This window comes from Pelobates fuscus, chromosome 12 (assembly GCF_036172605.1).
Source record: "Pelobates fuscus isolate aPelFus1 chromosome 12, aPelFus1.pri, whole genome shotgun sequence".
NCBI lineage: Eukaryota > Metazoa > Chordata > Amphibia > Anura > Pelobatidae > Pelobates > Pelobates fuscus.
The window spans coordinates 121,421,463-121,441,540 of record NC_086328.1 but is presented as its reverse complement, the minus strand read 5'-3'; the positions used below and the strand labels follow the sequence as shown (position 1 = coordinate 121,441,540).

The window sequence follows — 20,078 nt, the reverse complement described above, 5'->3', positions numbered from 1 at the left end:
AATATAGTAAACAACAGTTTGCATTTGTTTATCCTTTTCAATCTCAGACAGGGTTTCCAACTGACGGGTCATTGGCCAATGCAGCCCACAAAAACTATTCTATAGCCCGTAAATGGTCGGAAAAACCTCACTATTTTCACAGGTTGCCTCCAACTTTACCCTATTGGCTTACTAATATATGAACCCTTAATCAAAAAATAAGAAATCTGTTCAATTAACTTAAACATGCATCTCTATTTTTGGCACAGCACATGAACAACTCTCTAAATTGACAGCTCCAAATATATATGCAGGAGTATAATCCAATCACAGACGGTTTTAGACCTTTCCCAATCTGCCTGACACAGTGCTTTAAAAATGTATATGTCAGAACCTTCCCAGTTGTATGTGAATACAGTTCTTAAAGTTGTGAATAGAACATCTCTTCAAGCACTAGGCGTCATACCATCTCTTTAAAGGCTGACACCTTCTCTGTAAGTTCACTGTTGGACACCTTGAGTGCTGAAAGTTCAGTTTCTGAATCAGTCCGTTTCTTTGTGGCTTCTTCACGCTAGGAAAATAAACAAGAAAACTGTTGAACGCTATAAGAGACACCTAATATTAAATTCTTATATTTACTGCCATTTATATATATATATATTTATATGGGCACAATCTGTATGCTGCCTCTGGTGCTCTACAAGATAAGTTAGTTGTAACACTGGCACTGCAACAAACTAACTGGAATAAATCAAACTCTTCCTAAAATGGGTAGAGGCCCGATAGGTGGAGAAGACAAGTTCTAAACCATAATACCAAAGATAAATAACCCCCTGAAGGCACTTATATTGACATCCGATTGTATCCAGGCTGGATAGGTAAACGACATCTGGAAATTTAACAGCAGCAGATATTCAAAGTGGACATTCCTGAAATGTAACTGGTGTCAGCCATAACCTATGTAAAAATGTAAGTTTGCTAATTCCTTCCTGCATCAAACACGCAATAAAAATAAAAAATAAATACAAATAGATCATTCTATATGTACTTACAACTTTACCAACCTGATCAAATGTCAGAATGTCTTACCACCTGTTTCTACTAGTTCACATACAACAGTTTTAAACTAAATTGAAGTTTGTTAGGACATTGATTAATGGAACACGAGGAAGTCCATTTAAAAGATATTCTGTAGCCGTAATGCGTTTTTCCTTCAGTTAAATGTTTCAAAGTAGATGCCCTCCGCATGAAGTTGTTAATGGCAGACAGCCAAATTTATTATTCAGTGTTAAATTGTTCAAAAATGGTTCATACTGAACAGTGGGGTAGAGCCAAGGGAAGACATGCACCATAACCACTTATCCGAGATGAAGAGGTTATGGTGCCTACAGTGTTCCTTTAAAAAAAAAAATCTACCAACCTGAAAAGAGATTTTTTTTTCTTTCCCCCCCTTTAATGGTTAATGAGAAGATAGACATTTCTGAATACTAGTCTCATTTAAAAATGTACATCTGTTTTAATTTTTCTTATTTTAGGAGTCAAACATAAGTTACCTGTTGCTCGCTATGCTCCAGCTTCTCACAGATCTCTTTGTGTAAAAGTTCCTTTTGCTGTACAGTATTTTCAATCAATTTCAGTTGCTCCAGTTTTGACGCCATTTCCCTCATTATCTGATCCTTTTCCTCAATTGCGGTTTTAAGAAACATGTTTCTATCTGTTAAACTAAGCATTTTCATAATGTTAAACTCCGTAAAGAAACATACGTACCATACAAACATTATAAATAATTATATTTTTCTATACTGACAAAATGGTGGTCCAAGCAAGCGGACGCCGCAGCCATTGCAAAATCACAGAAGGCTCAGCTTCCAGTCTTGCCTCCACCCCCCTAGGCTGTGAACCAACTGGGGCAATATCTCCACGTACAGCTCGCCCAGTCGGAGGGATCTAGCTCTACATTGGTGGGTGCGTGAGACGGGACGATCTCAAATATCAGATCTGGACGCCAGACACTGCTGGATTAAGGGGAGCATCGCTCTGGATTGTATTAAATGCTTGGCGCTGGTGGGGGACTCGCTCGTATTGGCTGGACTTTAGTTTCCTGGTTGCACTCCCTCCGCAGGCATCGGCTGAGTGGGCCATAGATCCACTCTACAGCAGTTGAAGGTCCTTTAGTCAACCTACTCTCTTTAAAGGAACACCTTAGTGTTAAGAATACAAAGATGTATTCCTAACATTAACATGTTCCCCGGCCCCGTGACCCCCGCTCTAAAATGTTAAATAACCCTTTATTCATTTATCCATTTCTGGTTGCGGTCCGCCTCCTCCGATGTCATCCGATTGGGAGACAGAATGCACATGTGCGGCAAGCGGCACAAACGCATTACATCTTCCCCATAAGAAAGCATTGCCTCACTGCTTTCCTATAGGGTTCTCTCTAACACTGGGCGTCCACATGCAGAGCGTGAGGACGTCAAGCTTTGTTTCACAGAGTCACAATCCGTGAAACTCCAAGAAGTGCCTCAAGTGGCTGTCTGGTAGATATAGGGAGCGCTGACGCTATACTAAACCTATATACATAGGGACCGCTGGCGCTATACTAAACCTTTATACATAGGGACCGCTGGCTCTATACTAAACCTATATACATAGGGAGCGCTGGCGCTATACTAAACCTATATACATAGGGACCGATGGCGCTATACTAAACCTATATACATAGGGACCGCTGGCGCTATACTAAACCTATATACATAGGGACCGCTGACGCTATACTAAACCTATATACATAGGGACCGCTGGTGCTATACTAAACCTATATACATAGGGACCGCTAGTCTATACTACACCTATATACCCAGGGCCTCTGGCTCTATACTAAATCTATATACACAGGGACCTCTGCTCTATACTAAACCTATATACATAGGGACAGCTGGCGCTATACTAAACTTATATACATAGGGACCGCTGGTGCTATACTAAACCTATATACATAGGGACCGCTGGCTCTATACTAAACCTATATACACAGGGACCGCTGGTGCTATACTAAACCTATATACAAAGGGACCGCTGTTCTATACTAAACCTATATATACATAGGGACCGCTGCTCTATACTAAACCTATATACATAGGGACAGCTGGCGCTATACTAAACTTATATACATAGGGACCGCTGGTGCTATACTAAACCTAAATACATAGGGACCGCTGGCGCTATACTAAACCTATATACATAGGGACCGCTGGCTCTATACTAAACCTATATACACAGGGACCGCTGGTCTATACTACACCTATATACACAGGGACCTCTGCTCTATACTAAACCTATATACATAGGGACCCTGCTCTATACTAAACCTATATACATAGGGACCCTGCTCTATACTAAACCTATATACATAGGGACCGCTGGTGCTATACTACACCTATATACACAGGCACCACTGGCGCTATACTAAACCTATATACATAGGGACCGCTGCTCTATACTAAACCTATATACATAGGGACCGCTGCTCTCTGCTAAACCTATATACACAGGGACCGCTGCTCTATACTAAACCTATATACACAGGGACCGCTGGCGCTATACTAAACCTATATACATAGGGACCGCTGGTCTATACTAAACCTATATACATAGGGACCGCTGGCGCTATACTAAACCTATATACATAGGGACCGCTGGTCTATACTAAACCTATATACATAGGGACCGCTGGCGCTATACTAAACCTATAAACATAGGGACCGCTGCTCTATACTAAACCTATATACATAGGGAGCGCTGGTCCTATACTAAACCTATATACATAGGGACCGCTGGTCTATACTACACCTATATACACAGGGACCGCTGGCGCTATACTAAACCTATATACATAGGGACCGCTGCTCTATACTAAACCTATATACATAGGGACCGCTGCTCTCTGCTAAACCTATATACACAGGGACCGCTGCTCTCTGCTAAACCTATATACACAGGGACCGCTGCTCTCTGCTAAACCTATATACATAGGGACCGCTGGTCTATACTACACCTATATACACAGGGACCTCTGCTCTATACTAAACCTATATACATAGGGACTGCTGGTGTTATAGTAAACCTATATACATAGGGACCGCTGGTCTATACTACACCTATATACACAGGGACCGCTGCTCTATACTAAACCTATATACATAGGGACCGCTGGTCTATACTACACCTATATACACAGGCACCGCTGGTGCTATACTAAACCTATATACATAGGGACCGCTGCTCTATGCTAAACCTATATACATAGGGACCGCTGGTGCTATACTAAACCTATATACATAGGGACCGCTGGTGCTATACTAAACCTATATACATAGGGACCGCTGGCTCTATACTAAACCTATATACACAGGGACCGCTGGTGCTATACTAAACCTATATACAAAGGGACCGCTGTTCTATACTAAACCTATATATACATAGGGACCGCTGCTCTATACTAAACCTATATACATAGGGACCGCTGGTGCTATACTAAACCTATATACCCAGGGATCTCTGGCGCTATACTAAACCTATATACAGAGGGACCCCGCTGGCTCTATACTAAACCTATATACACAGGGACCGCTGGTCTATACTACACCTATATACACAGGGACCTCTGCTCTATACTAAACCTATATACATAGGGACCCTGCTCTATACTAAACCTATATACATAGGGACCCTGCTCTATTCTAAACCTATATACATAGGGACCGCTGGTGCTATACTACACCTATATACACAGGCACCACTGGCGCTATACTAAACCTATATACATAGGGACCGCTGCTCTATACTAAACCTATATACATAGGGACCGCTGCTCTATACTAAACCTATATACATAGGGACCGCTGCTCTCTGCTAAACCTATATACACAGGGACCGCTGCTCTATACTAAACCTATATACACAGGGACCGCTGGCGCTATACTAAACCTATATACATAGGGACCGCTGGTCTATACTAAACCTATATACATAGGGACCGCTGGCGCTATACTAAACCTATATACATAGGGACCGCTGGTCTATACTAAACCTATATACATAGGGACCGCTGGCGCTATACTAAACCTATAAACATAGGGACCGCTGCTCTATACTAAACCTATATACATAGGGAGCGCTGGTCCTATACTAAACCTATATACATAGGGACCGCTGGTCTATACTACACCTATATACACAGGGACCGCTGGCGCTATACTAAACCTATATACATAGGGACCGCTGCTCTATACTAAACCTATATACATAGGGACCGCTGCTCTATACTAAACCTATATACATAGGGACCGCTGCTCTCTGCTAAACCTATATACACAGGGACCGCTGCTCTCTGCTAAACCTATATACACAGGGACCGCTGCTCTCTGCTAAACCTATATACATAGGGACCGCTGGTGTTATACTAAACCTATATACATAGGGACCGCTGGTCTATACTACACCTATATACACAGGGACCTCTGCTCTATACTAAACCTATATACATAGGGACCGCTGGTCTATACTACACCTATATACACAGGCACCGCTGGCGCTATACTAAACCTATATACATAGGGACCGCTGCTCTATGCTAAACCTATATACATAGGGACCGCTGCTCTCTGCTAAACCTATATACACAGGGACCGCTGCTCTCTGCTAAACCTATATACACAGGGACCGCTGCTCTCTGCTAAACCTATATACACAGGGACCGCTGCTCTCTGCTAAACCTATATACACAGGGACCGCTGCTCTCTGCTAAACCTATATACACAGGGACCGCTGCTCTATACTAAACCTATATACACAGGGACCGCTGGCGCTGTACTAAACCTATATACATAGGGACCGCTGGTCTATACTACACCTATATACACAGGGACCTCTGCTCTATACTAAACCTAAATACATAGGGACCGCTGGCGCTATACTAAACCTAAATACATAGGGACCGCTGGCGCTATACTAAACCTATATACATAGGGACCGCTGGTGCTATACTAAACCTATATATACATAGGGACCGCTGCTCTATACTAAACCTATATACAAAGGGACCGCTGTTCTATACTAAACCTATATACAAAGGAACCGCTGTTCTATACTAAACCTATATATACATAGGGACCGCTGCTCTATACTAAACCTATATACAAAGGGACCGCTGTTCTATACTAAACCTATATATACATAGGGACCGCTGGTCTATACTACACCTATATACACAGGCACCGCTGGCGCTATACTAAACCTATATACATAGGGACCGCTGCTCTCTGCTAAACCTATATACATAGGGACCGCTGCTCTCTGCTAAACCTATATACACAGGGACCGCTGCTCTCTGCTAAACCTATATACACAGGGACCGCTGCTCTCTGCTAAACCTATATACACAGGGACCGCTGCTCTCTGCTAAACCTATATACACAGGGACCGCTGCTCTATACTAAACCTATATACACAGGGACCGCTGGCGCTATACTAAACCTATATACATAGGGACCGCTGGTCTATACTACACCTATATACACAGGGACCTCTGCTCTATACTAAACCTATATACATAGGGACCGCTGGCGCTATACTAAACCTATATATACATAGGGACCGCTGCTCTATACTAAACCTATATACAAAGGGACCGCTGTTCTATACTAAACCTATATATACATAGGGACCGCTGCTCTATACTAAACCTATATACAAAGGGACCGCTGTTCTATACTAAACCTATATATACATAGGGACCGCTGCTCTATACTAAACCTATATACATAGGGACCGCTGGTGCTATACTAAACCTATATACATAGGGACCGCTGCTCTATACTAAACCTATATATACAAAGGGACCGCTGCTCTATACTAAACCTATATACATAGGGACCCTGCTCTATACTAAACCTATATACATAGGGACCGCTGGTCTATACTACACCTATATACACAGGCACCGCTGGCGCTATACTAAACCTATATACATAGGGACCGCTGCTCTATGCTAAACCTATATACATAGGGACCGCTGCTCTATGCTAAACCTATATACATAGGGACCGCTGCTCTATGCTAAACCTATATACATAGGGACCGCTGCTCTATGCTAAACCTATATACACAGGGACCGCTGCTCTCTGCTAAACCTATATACACAGGGACCGCTGCTCTCTGCTAAACCTATATACACAGGGACCGCTGCTCTCTGCTAAACCTATATACACAGGGACCGCTGCTCTCTGCTAAACCTATATACACAGGGACCGCTGCTCTATACTAAACCTATATACATAGGGACCGCTGGTCTATACTACACCTATATACACAGGGACCTCTGCTCTATACTAAACCTATATACATAGGGACCGCTGGCGCTATACTAAACCTATATATACATAGGGACCGCTGCTCTATACTAAACCTATATACAAAGGGACCGCTGTTCTATACTAAACCTATATACAAAGGGACCGCTGTTCTATACTAAACCTATTTATACATAGGGACCGCTGCTCTATACTAAACCTATATACATAGGGACCGCTGGTGCTATACTAAACCTATATACATAGGGACCGCTGCTCTATACTAAACCTATATATACACAAAGGGACCGCTGCTCTATACTAAACCAAGGTTAAGTGAAATACCAGATGACATGTGCCTGGGGGGGGAGGGGCCCTTGAACAAACTGTTTTGGTACAGAACTGATGGACAGCACCAGGAAATGCTGGGATTATAATCAATGGGCAGGCTGTCGTGCTTATAGTGCTAATGGCGGATCTTTAACAAATGGAAGTTGTAAGTTAATTTCTACTTTGTTTGCTAAACTGACCTTTTCAATGCAAGATCAGAAGGCTAATACGCCCCTTTAATCAGCTCTAATGTGCAGGTAAATTATTTATACAGAAATAAGATGAATAATTAAACTTGAGGAGAAATGATACCCTTTGACTTGCTCATTCAAGTTCATTATAAGATCCTGGCTCTTCTCAGATTCCCGGCTCTGCTGGTGACGGAACTGTCCAAGCTGTGTCTGCAATCGCTCGTTTTCATTCTGTAGTAAAAATATAGAAATGGTAGAAAGCGTATTCAAAATACAACAAATCCTCAATCCAGATTTTCTATAGCCACATGCATGCTAACAGATTTAAAGAAAAAATAAAATGTTATGTTCCTATAAAAATACAAAAACAAAAGGCAAATCGTAAAGTTCCCTGCACTTCCTAATAGGAGTTATAAAACAATCTGCTCATTCATTTGCATATGCAATGGCTTCATTTTATTTTTTTAAAGGAACGTTACAAGATTGGTTTATGGCCGTGTTTTAAAACAGTTGCCATTGAATATGCAAGTTTGCAGTAAAATCTTCTAGCCCTGACCCTTTTTCAGGGAACTTCTCTTTAAACATGGAATGTGGGCCATCTTCCAGCCAATCCTGGTTCTCCTACAGATCTCTTAGAAATAGCTGGTCACTACCCAAACACTCCTGTGCAACTAGCAGCTTCCATTCACTTTGCTGAAATTATTCTTAAATCGTTTGTTTTCGATTCACAATAAGCTGTGAACATTATCCGTTGCACTTACTTCCCTACACACACAAGTGTTTATGGGACAGGGTTTGGCGCTTTTTTTTTTTTTTTTTTAAAGAACATGCGTCTTGCATCCTGAAAGTGCTCTTGTACCTTTGACGCTTTAAAGGAACACTCTAATAGGAAAACTCTACTTGCAACACTAGAGCTTATGGTGCAATTAGTATTTAGGAGTAGACCCTATTTTTGTCAAATCTTTCACCAAGCAGATTGGAAACCAGGAAATCCTCTTAATGTATTCAATCCCCTCTGCCTTGGGACGCAACAATAAGGAATATTCACTTCAATGACAACGTGAGCGCAGAGTCCGCTTAGCCAAACAATCCTGGCAATGCTGTCAAAATTTGATAGAAAATGCTTTTCTGAGATTGCAGGCAGACTGGATGTTCAAAGTGAATTTATAAGTTTAGGGTCAAAACAACCAAACTGGTGGATTTGTCTAACTCTGTTATGCTTACTATTCGGCTACACAGACTGAAAATGTGAAATTCTATCTTTAGTGAAAAACCCTGTAACTATTTATTATTTAAACTACTATCTATTGCCAGATGGCCCACAGATTAAGAGGAATTAGCATCTGAAGATAAGTGGAGGAAACAAAGAAGAACCATAAATAAATAAATAATATATATATAATTATTCTTAATATGAAACTTTGGCAAATTAATGTAACACAATAATTTCTTAATCATGAATTATTTTCCCTCCCCCAGTATTGGTTAATTAATAACCAGTGAATGGCATGACAGCTAACAGGAGGGTTCAAGCTTGTGTCAGTAATAGCTGCCAAAGTCTGGAGTGGTTCATTGGGTGGCTAGAACTAAAACTCCATTAGATTAGACATATCTCCCACCGAATCCAATGTACTGTCCCATCCAGATTTACTCAGAACCGACATGGTCTTCTGAGTGCTAAGGCTCATTTGACTGGACTTTCCTGGCGATCCATCATTTACGGGTATGAGAGACAGACTGCACTCAGTTCTGAGAATCTGTTAAGTTTGCAGAAATCCTTTTTTTTTATCTTGGGCAGACCTTTTGGACATCGGAAAAAGACTTTACTTATTTATAGATAACTCAGAAGACTGATGTTTGTTCCTAATTCCAATTGTTTGTGGACCCTGTGATACACCAGATGTGAAAATGTCCATCTTGTGGTATTATTGTAGTGCTTTTCTCCTTCACGAGGCCTTTCTATAGGTAACAAGCAGTGCACTTCAATGTACCCCAGCTGTCTCTTTATAGAGAGCGCTTCTAAAAACGCCTCATTGTAGCATTGCCTTTTACTAAAACGACATAGGCCTGTATTTGTGTTCAGAATATATCAAGATTTGTTTTCTTCTGTGACAGCATGTCTAAGCATTTTGCTACTCAATAAATACAATAAAAATTCCAATAAATGAATAAATAGAGATAACGCAAGTCAACGTTACACAATTACACAAATCTCTAAAAATTATCAGTGTTGGGTTTGAAAGTAACAGAGACCTTGAGCAAAATAACTTTACATTGTAACATAGCCTTGCTGTTATAAAGCACCACAATCACACACTTTTGTGAGTAGTCAAGTAATAGAAACAGTGCACATGGTTAGCAACATAAGGAATATTGAACACAACCAGTGTTATTAACCCCTTCACGACACACACCATCCACCAGGAGAACACACCTTGAAAAAGCGCTGAGTCTCTTCCTCTACATCAAATGTTACCTGTGTTAAAAGGGTTTGTTACAAATCCTACAGATGTACAGATTCTCCAAACTATTTTCAAACTATTCATCGACATAGGTAGAAGACTTAGTAAATTTAACATCTGTGCAACGTGTGCACAAATGCCAACATGGAAAAGAAAATATACACCAGGAAGGCATAGCTAGTCAGTGTTTCAGAGGGTTAATATGCAGCATGCCCCAGCTTTGCACAGCTCTTTAAAAGCAAAGGAGTCAATGTGAAGCCTGCAGGCCTTGGATGTCTCTGTCTGCACCATGTTGTAAATTGATGGCGATACTCAAGCACATACCCGGAGGGACTCTATTCTAGCCTGTAGCTGTAGTTTGTCCTCCAATTCCTGGCAGCGTTCTTCCAAACCCATAATCTGCTCCTGCAGTTGGTTTCGCTCCAATTCCAGCTCTTCCACAACGGTGCGTAAACCTGCAAAAGAACAAATGGAATTCACAGCCTCTAGCTGCCACAGTAACACCAACTGTACAGATATCGTCAGCAAAATGTAAACATAATTCCTTCCCTGGGACTATATACTTTGTAGTGTGAGTAACTCTTACTGCAGCACACTCAATCCTCCAGTAATTGATGGACAGGAGGTAAAACCAACTATGGCTAAAGTGGATCAAGGACAATTATTGGGCGAAGTTCTAATAAAAATGGATCAGTCACAAAGGGAACCAAATGAGTGTTGCAGAGATTGCTCCATTTCAGAACTTTGTCCCAGAATGACCACCTCCAATGTCCATTACATCTTTCTCCAATCCAAGATCTTTGATAAAGAACTTTGAGGTACAAGCTATAAACTCAATTTTTGCGGTTTACCGGAACAGATCTTAGTTTAGACATCTAAACTAAAAGAGCCATGCTGGATGCAGGTACCTGGGATATGACAAAATCTTTTTAGTGTCTTTACATTTTCTACTTTTGCAGTGTATGTATATGGAATTCAATCAAGTAAGCAGTATTCTAGTACTAATCAATTATTTAAAGACACAAAACATACAGATAATAAATGCCTTTTACCCACATCTTCCTATATTTCTTACCATTAAATATTTTCAATGTCTCTTTATTCGGTTTTATCACCATCATTACTAAACTCATGACATTGCAGGTTTCATGATATGCTAACCAGAACAATCTCTTAAAATTAAGCTTTATCATGCATATAATTTGCTACCGAAATAAGATGCATGTGACACGCTACACATACAGCCAGAAAAAAAAAATGTAAATCATAATTAAACATAATCATGCCAATACATTTTACACAATAAAACATTTTCCAGCAACAGTGCAATAGGCTAGATGAAGGTGAGCTAAACATGGATTTCATTGCTATTATGTTGTAGTTAAAGGATATGCAATATTACATATTTCTGAGACGGTTCACTATAGGGGAGATAGAAAAGCCACGCAATTCATCAGATCTGCACATTGTGGGACTTTTTAAATCCACGTGGTTATGCCAGCTCAATTTACTGACAGTCTGATCTTACACATAAGCCGAGTAGGTCACATCATGAATTTGCTGACCCAGAATAAAGTGGCTCAGGCACCAATATATTTTCAGAGCATTTATGAAATGTTCATGAAGACTGCATTGGCATTTCATTGAAATTCCAACGCAGTGAAAATAGATCATAAGGCAAATAAGTGAGAACCTGGTCTTATTGTAAAGCCTCAAGTTGATAAAATGTGATGAAAGAGAGTTACAGCCATCAAATTGTGTCAAATTCTGCAACTGTTGCCAACAATGGCTGTGGTAAGTAAGGTAGTTGCTTGCTCATTGCGAGACAATATCTACAAATGTGTCCACAGTCTCGCAAGACTCTCTGTAGACATCAGTGTTATACTCTTGAGCATGTGCAAGGGTACAGCATTTGGAGATGGTGGAGCCTGCAGGGGGCAGCTGCAGGTAAGTATAACTTTCCCACACTGCACCCCTGGGCCTTGTAAAACTAAGCAGCGATGTTGCATAATACACCAAGATGGTGACTGAGACACTTTATTTAAAGCAGGCATCCGCCCCATAGGATGCAGAACTACAACTCCCATGATTATCTGACCATCTATTGTATTCAAAGAATTATGGGAATTGTAGGCCATTACCATGGTGGGAGAGTTTGAGATTCCTTATTTAAAATGATAATATTAAAACTGGGATTTGGCACATTCTAAATGTGGAGCAGTCAGCAGTCAATTTCATTGGTTTTCATGGCAATTGCTTTACGTTAGAACGTTAAACTTACCCCATGTTTTCTCTTTATAAATAACCCTGTGATTTGATTCATGAGTATACAAATATTTTAAATGTAAAAGCTTTAAAAACAGTGAAGACACACATTACCAGACCCACATGGAACACTGTAACACTGTAACAAGAACGGTGAGCCAAACTAGGCAGTTCATCCAGCTTGCACATGCCTCAAAATGAAAAAATAAAGAAATGAGCAACAACCAAAATAATAGAATAAATCACAAAATAAAGATTAGGAACCAACACGCAATGAAGACATGTTAGTTAAAAAAAAAAAAAAAAAATGAAAAAATAACTGAAAAACTGATGCAGTGCATGCTTCACCCTTCGCCTGCCAGAGGTCAGGCGAGGGGTTAATAAACTGTCTAGTGGGGGTCAAACCTGAATTAGGAGAACTGTACTCAGGCCACCAACCTCCCATGTTCTCCCCCTCAGCCGATTCAATGCTGTCAAGAGTCAGATTCTCATCTTCAAAGCTTTTGTTGTTATACTCATATTCGTCCTAAGTTAACAGAAAATGCAACATTAGCTTAGAGATAAATAGCTAGATGGAAATTGCACTTGCATAAATCAACTCATAAGGAAGTGAAATGTCCCGAGAAATTAGAAGTGGTACCCAGGCAGATCCAGGCTCGGAAGAGAAATAGTGTGACTAATAACTGGTGGGCAGTGTGGCAACTCATTCATTAAATCACTTTTATTCCAATTTCGTTTCACCTAAAAGGCTGGATTTTTTAATTTATTTTAAGAGACCTGCCTTGATACTGTGAGAGAATACATTTCACTGAGTGGAGTTGGCAGCAGAACGTTAGGTTAACTAAAGCTTAAAAATGCAAACACTTTATGTACTGCCCCTGAAATATAAATAGGCTAGATGTAGCTAGATTCTAAGTTTCTTCAGTATCCAATATGGATAACAGAAAACACGGAAGGAGCAGTGCATGGGAATGTGGGCGAGAAAACGATATTGATGCTTTCCTTATTATCCAAAAACACAAAATAAAAATGGCTTTTATAATCAGAAAAAAAATCTCTCTCTCTCTCTCTCTCTCTCTCTCTCTCTCTCTCTCTCTCTCTCAACTGGCACAATTTAGGCTAAACTAGCTTATTGGAAATTTTGAACCAGTCACAGATTGACTACTCCAACTTTGGTTACTCCAAATAAAAATAAATAGCGTTCTAATCGTTTTTGGAATTAACCACGAGACTGCTTGCAGAGATACCATCAAAGACAAACATTGGCACCCTAATACTTCTTATATAGAGCCTGGTACGGCTCTACACTTGTGAGTGTAACTATTACTTTTTTTTTTTTTTTTTCTTTTTCAATTGTACAGATTACACTATGTGTGGTTGTATTTATTTGTTGTAGATCCCAAGAGTGGTACTACTACTTACCTACAGTGGATGTCTATTGGAAAGTATATGTATCTGTATATTTGACCTTCTAATTCATAACACTTGTATATGTTTGGTAGTGTTTGACATTACTAGTCTATTATTGTACGTACACACTGGTTTCGGCTGAATTAAAGGGACACTATAGTTTAACATAGTGGTTTTGGTGTCTATAACCTGTCCCTTTACAGTAACACCTCTAGTGGCAGTCACTCAGATGGCCCCTAGAGGTGCTTCCTATTTCAGTGCTAAACGCTTCCCAAAGACATGCATTGATTCATCCAGCATGGCTATGGAGAAAAGGTACGTTTAAATACCTTTTAACTTCACTCAGAGGGGGGCCTGCGACATAAACAGTTACTCCAGCACTATAGTGTTAGGAATATATGTTTGCATTCATAACACTATAGTTTTCTTTTAATCCTTCCAAGTCTGGTCAACCCCAATACCCCAAGTAAAAATCAAAACAAAAAAAACATTGCAATAATAATAGTAAGTTTCTCAAAGCGCACAATTCAGTATTTTGTTAAACTATGCCCCTTTAGCTAAGGAAAAGGATCTAATTAGACGTACTAATCTTGTAGAGGAATTGCAGAGGAGAATCAGTTAAAATGAAAACTGAATAGTAAATTTCAGCGACAGATAATCAGAATTCGTGATGGCAAAGTGTGACATGCTTGATGTTTCTGAACTGCCTTTCTCCTACGCTTAGTCAGCTTTAGGGTTGGCTCATGGCAAATGTAGTTCAGAACCATTTGATGTGCAAATGTAAGCCATCGCTGTTCTAGGTCTATACTGCTTTACATACACAAGACAGATGGTAAGAGAACAGAGAATATATAAGGAGTGGGCACTAACCTGCAGCTTCGCACTTCCTCTTCGGACTTTCCTTCTTGCTTGCCGTAGTTTGCCCATCCCGCGGGCTGTGCTCAGTTCCTCCTCCAGCTCCTGCTGCCCTGAGTCCATGGCTGGATCGGAGCAGCCAGGAAAGAACCAGTCATCCTCAATCAGTTTTGTGCCACAGGAAAGCAGTTTAAAACAAAGCTCCACTGACCCACAAGCCCACACTTACATTCGCAACAAACACCTACTACGTTCTGGGATACATGCCTTTAGTGCAACTACACAGACATCCCTGTTTGACAAAGCCACCTCTGGATTTGTCAAGCAGATAATCCAGTTTTACAAGCTGCCAAAAATGGATACATAGTCTAAACATGCACATTTTGCCAACTTCCAGGAAACACCGGGAAAGATCCCCGTCCAACCTATCCGAAAGGATTAGCGGGGTATAACAGATAGAATGTTAGGGAGGCAGCTCGGATTTTAGTGCAATTACAATGTCAGTTAATTGGAGGAAGTCACACTGCAAACTGGCATCAATCCATCGCATAACACATTTACAAATCGGAGACCTTTTATGACCATGATTTATAAAATCACTTGCAAGGCAAATAAAGTTGGAGTGAAACTGAATATGCCTTATTTGTTTATGCTTAGAAATTTTCACAATATTTACTGAAAAAATTCCCATCTGTTTTGTGATCTGACAAAGGGTTATATTGATCCAGTGAGCAATTTAAATCATGCACAGCAGACAACAAAAGCAGAACAGAGGCTGTTGATTCAGTTTATGGTCTAGGAGTCTATAGTGAGTTGGAAATATAGTTTTTCTGAAGCTCCGTTACTTTGACCTTAGAATTGCAAATCAGCTGTCAACTCACCATTTACTAAACAAACTCCTTAAACATGCACACGACAGACTAAATTCTGTGCAGATTCTACACGCCTGTGTGATTTGAAATTGTCCAGATTTGCAGGAAAATGCATTGCTCATTAAGTCTCTGTTGTGCTTAAAAGAGTTACTGTAAAAGTGGGTCTACAACAGAATCAAAATGCAAGAACCTCATTTATGCTAATAGATTTGATGATCAATGATTTATGAAGCATCACAGATTACTTAAAGGTTGCCAAGCTAATGGCAAACCTTGGCTGCAAATTTTAAAATAATCAGATTTCTACGTGTCAAAGTGAATCCCATAATAGTTAGATGTTAGTAAGTGCCACTCTGGCCCAGTGGATATACGTTAAAAAAACAAGCAATGGGAATAAAGAAGAGTTTGTTAAATTGTTAGATGATTTAAGCAAAATCAAACAAAAAAAAACAAAAGACAGAAGGATTGGATAGGGTGTGAAATAAAAGAAACAGGTAACTGATGAGCAGAAACAGCGTGACCTATACTGCTGTCTGTTTCCACCGCAAGATAAGACTCTGGGGGAAGCCATCAGCAGTACAGGACCAGCTGGCAGAGCAAGAAGGAACCTGCATGCACAAAACTGATGGGAAACTACGCTCTTAGTGGCTGAACAAATCACAGTGTAGGGTGGAAGAGTGGAGGGTAGGAGCACTGAGCACTCAGCATATTTAATGGTGAAGAAAAAAAAAAAATCATGCTCAGCCCAAAAAAAAATAATTAAATTAAACTTTAAAAACATAACAGCCCGAGCAGGTCACTTTGTAAGACTGGATGCACAGGAGGTATGTCTGATAATGTAAAGCAGTGTTTCTCAAACCAGTCCAGGTTTTGTCAATATCTCCATTGGGATAAAAAATGGTAAATACATAAATCCTGGATTGTTGGTGGGCCACGAGTGCCGGTTTGGGAAACACTGCTGTAAAGCTAGCTGAGCATCATGGGAAAGTAGCTCGTAACAGCTGGAGTGCCATGGTTAGCGAATACAGGTACAGGGTAAAACTTCCAAAAGTGGCAGATTTTATAACAAGACTACTAAGCTGTAGCTGTGCAGAATTTACTGAACTACCCAGTTTCATCCATTCCATTTTAGCAAAACAAGTAGCCACCTGTATTTATTAAGAAGGTCAAAAGTCAGAACGCCCCATCCCACTTGTGGGCCCCCTCTGCCACAGCTGTATTTTTGCCGCTACCAGAGATATGCAAAGTAGCCGCAGAAGGTGCTTCAGAACAGCCCTGCAGAATATGGAAGAACTGTGCCACAGCATTAATGGGTATCTACACCAGTTATAGAAACATCTTCGTTAAAACCTGAAAAGCAGACTGGCGGGGATTTAAAGGGATGGTATCCTTTAAAAATAAATACAGGAGGCAAAATGCATTGTTTTCAAAAATGTTGCTGTGCTGCTGTTACTTATTTTGATGTATAAAGTTGGAATTTTTAAAATCAAACTTTTCCAATTAGGCTATTTTAAATTCAAATTTTATTTCAGACAAGAGACGCTGTCAAAACTATAACCATTTTATCTCATTGAATTGGTTACAGTGCCCGACGTCCCCTGGCACTTTACCTCCATTCGGTGTTAAACCATTTTCAAGCGGGGTTACACTAAATAAGGGTCCTTGACCCCCTCTTTGGAGGTGTGGCTAAAGTAGAGATAGCCCACTTCCTTCTAGCCATACCAATTCATACCAACAATGGACACTTTGATAGGCTGAAAGAGGTTGGCTGACACTTTCAACCAATCACAACCATTGCTGCAGAGTTTAATGCTTCATGATAGCATGCAACACAAAGGGGATGGGCTGCTGAGGACTCTTATTTAGCATTTAATTTTTTTTTTTAAAAACCTGTTTAACGCTGAATGGAAGGATTGCTCCAGGGGGCTACAGACACTACAACCACTTTAATGTGACGAAGCAGTTACAGTGCCTACAGTGTCCATTGAAATGGGCAATAAGAGCCACAAGAACACTCCATTAAGAGTGTCTGTATGGAGAAACATAAATCAGCCCTCTATCTAAAGCACTGTAATAAAAAAATAAAAAATAAAAATCAGAAGGCTTACTAAGCAAAATTTTAATATCAACTTTTTTAACCCTTAAAACTGCTAAGATTATTTATTATGTTTTCCTTGCACTTAAAACATTGACCTATATACTGTGTCTGTCAATGAAAAGATGACCCGATGATGAATTATTACTTTCCATACTGTGCCTTAAAGATTTATCAAGGACTAAATATAGAAAATAGCTAAAGGCCATCAATTATCAGAACATTGCTCATTATAAGTGACGTGTAAATCCCCTTGACAAATAAGTGCCTCCATTTATTTGCCCTATGATATTGTAAGCGCTGGCCTGCACTTTAATTCGTAATTGCCTTTGCCGTTATCCTAGCTGCCATTTGCTAAACTCATAATTAAAACAGCTCCAGCACTGACCCCTTTTCAAGGTGAGAACACTAGAGGAGATGAGAAAAAGACGCCTGCTAGCAAATTTCCAAAATGAGTATTCTCTAATAAATCTTGGATTTTTCACAATACATTTTTGCTGGATCCAGCCACCTGATCTAGATCAGAGAACCCCAAAAGGTAGATCCCTAGATGTTTTAAAACTACAGCTTTGTTATTCTAAAGGCATGCAAAGCATCATGGGAGGTGTAGTTCTACAACATCTGGGGATCTACCTTTTGGGCAACTCTGATTTATATCATGCTAGGCAGCACAATTCGAACATCAGATGGTGCCAAAGTTGTGCTAATTATTAAAAACTTGATTTTTAGTGCAAAGCCCCAACCACCAAGGATGTAGGAGTAGTTCTCTGATTGGCATATTAAAGCTAGCTTGGAAGTCAGACTCAAACAAAATTAAATCAGTTATATTAAAAACAATAATCCAAACACAGAAGGGATTTCTTTCAATGTGGGATTTTTCACACACAAAAAAAATAAAAATATAAATTCCCAAAAATTAAAATCCAAATTAAAATTCAAATTGGCCTGTTAATGTGGTCTTTACAGCAACCACTGCTCTGGACAGCACCCAAGCCCAAGATATGTGACAACTCCATTTAGCTAGACACAAAGAAACCAGACAAGGTAATTCCATCTCAAAAGAAATAGGAGAATTCACCTTCTCTTTCCTCTTCGATCTGCACCATCCTCATGGCTAAAACAGACTTTTCTTCTGGGTCATGATGTTGGGTTGGTTCAGTTTCCATGTTCATGTCCTGCCATTCCAGCATCTGACTCTGTAACTCATCCACACTGCCCGACTCGCTCGTCTAGGGACAAGAAATGTATGTTAGAGGTGGTATGCCAAGAACTTCGCCCAACATAAAGCACAAATGATTTAGACAGTGGGGATGCTATAAAAAGGATTTACACGTTTAGCTTCACTCATTTTTGTCTGGGCAGGATTCAATATAACCATGTGATAGAAGGAGAGGGTGAGGACCGTTTGAAAGCCCGTGTTTTATATATTTATTTAAAAAATACCACAGGTCTGCTTTGAGTAGTTGCTGAACTAGCTAGAGACATTTAGAGTTAACGTTTTCTGTAGATTGATCCTTACAACCAAAATAACATTTCAAACACCACTGTTTGCCACCACACAAAAAGAATATATATATATATATATATATATATATATATATATATATATATATATATATATATATATATATATATATATATATATATATATATATATAAAATTGTCCAATGCTTGCACTCCTGTAAGGATGTAGGTATAGCCCGGTGCTTGTCAGCAAATTTTATAGAGATCGAAGGTAGGAAAAGCACTCCAAGGACTTCTTTCAATGTAGAAAATTTTCTACATTGAAAGAAGTCCTTTGAGTGCTTTTCCTACCTTCGATAGATATAGATATATAGATATATATATAGATATATATATATATATAGATATATAGATATATAGATATATAGATATAGATATATAGATATATAGATATATAGATATATAGATATATAGATATATAGATATATAGATATATAGATATATAGATATATATAGATATATATATAGATATATAGATATATAGATATATATATAGATATATATATATATATATAAAATTTACAAACAAAAAACATTTATTTGAATTGAATTTCAACTGAAGGTTGGTGGCCGGCCAGACAGCCTGTCAGTGTGTGCCCACCACCCATTACGGGCATCGCTAATGAGGCAGGTGGCGTCATTGGTGATGCCCGCCAGGGTTACTGCTAGCCCCGTCCCGATTTCTGAAGGTATGTACAGATACACTGCCATACACGGTTTAGAGAATGTGAGCAAAATCCTAATT

General features: G+C 39.6%; 1 protein-coding gene across 8 annotated transcripts in view; it reads right to left on the bottom strand.

The window, feature by feature from the left end:
- The window catches only part of LOC134579425 (golgin subfamily B member 1-like), a 146,027-nt gene that overhangs the window by 21,583 nt on the left and 104,366 nt on the right, over nt 1–20,078 (bottom strand). For 5 of the 8 annotated variants that reach the window (XM_063438711.1, XM_063438714.1, XM_063438716.1 and 2 more), the window contains exons 14-20: nt 18,887–19,037; nt 14,857–14,966; nt 12,982–13,102; nt 10,636–10,766; nt 7,971–8,080; nt 1,533–1,701; nt 446–550 (exon numbers count right to left, since the gene is read on the bottom strand). In XM_063438711.1, coding sequence (XP_063294781.1) covers nt 446–550; nt 1,533–1,701; nt 7,971–8,080; nt 10,636–10,766; nt 12,982–13,102; nt 14,857–14,966; nt 18,887–19,037 — 897 coding nt within the window. Of the gene's footprint in view, nt 1–445; nt 551–1,532; nt 1,702–7,970; nt 8,081–10,635; nt 10,767–12,699; nt 12,771–12,981; nt 13,105–14,856; nt 14,967–18,886; nt 19,038–20,078 lie in introns of those variants that run through there. The other 3 variants (XM_063438715.1, XM_063438718.1, XM_063438717.1) reach the window with 3 other exon arrangements.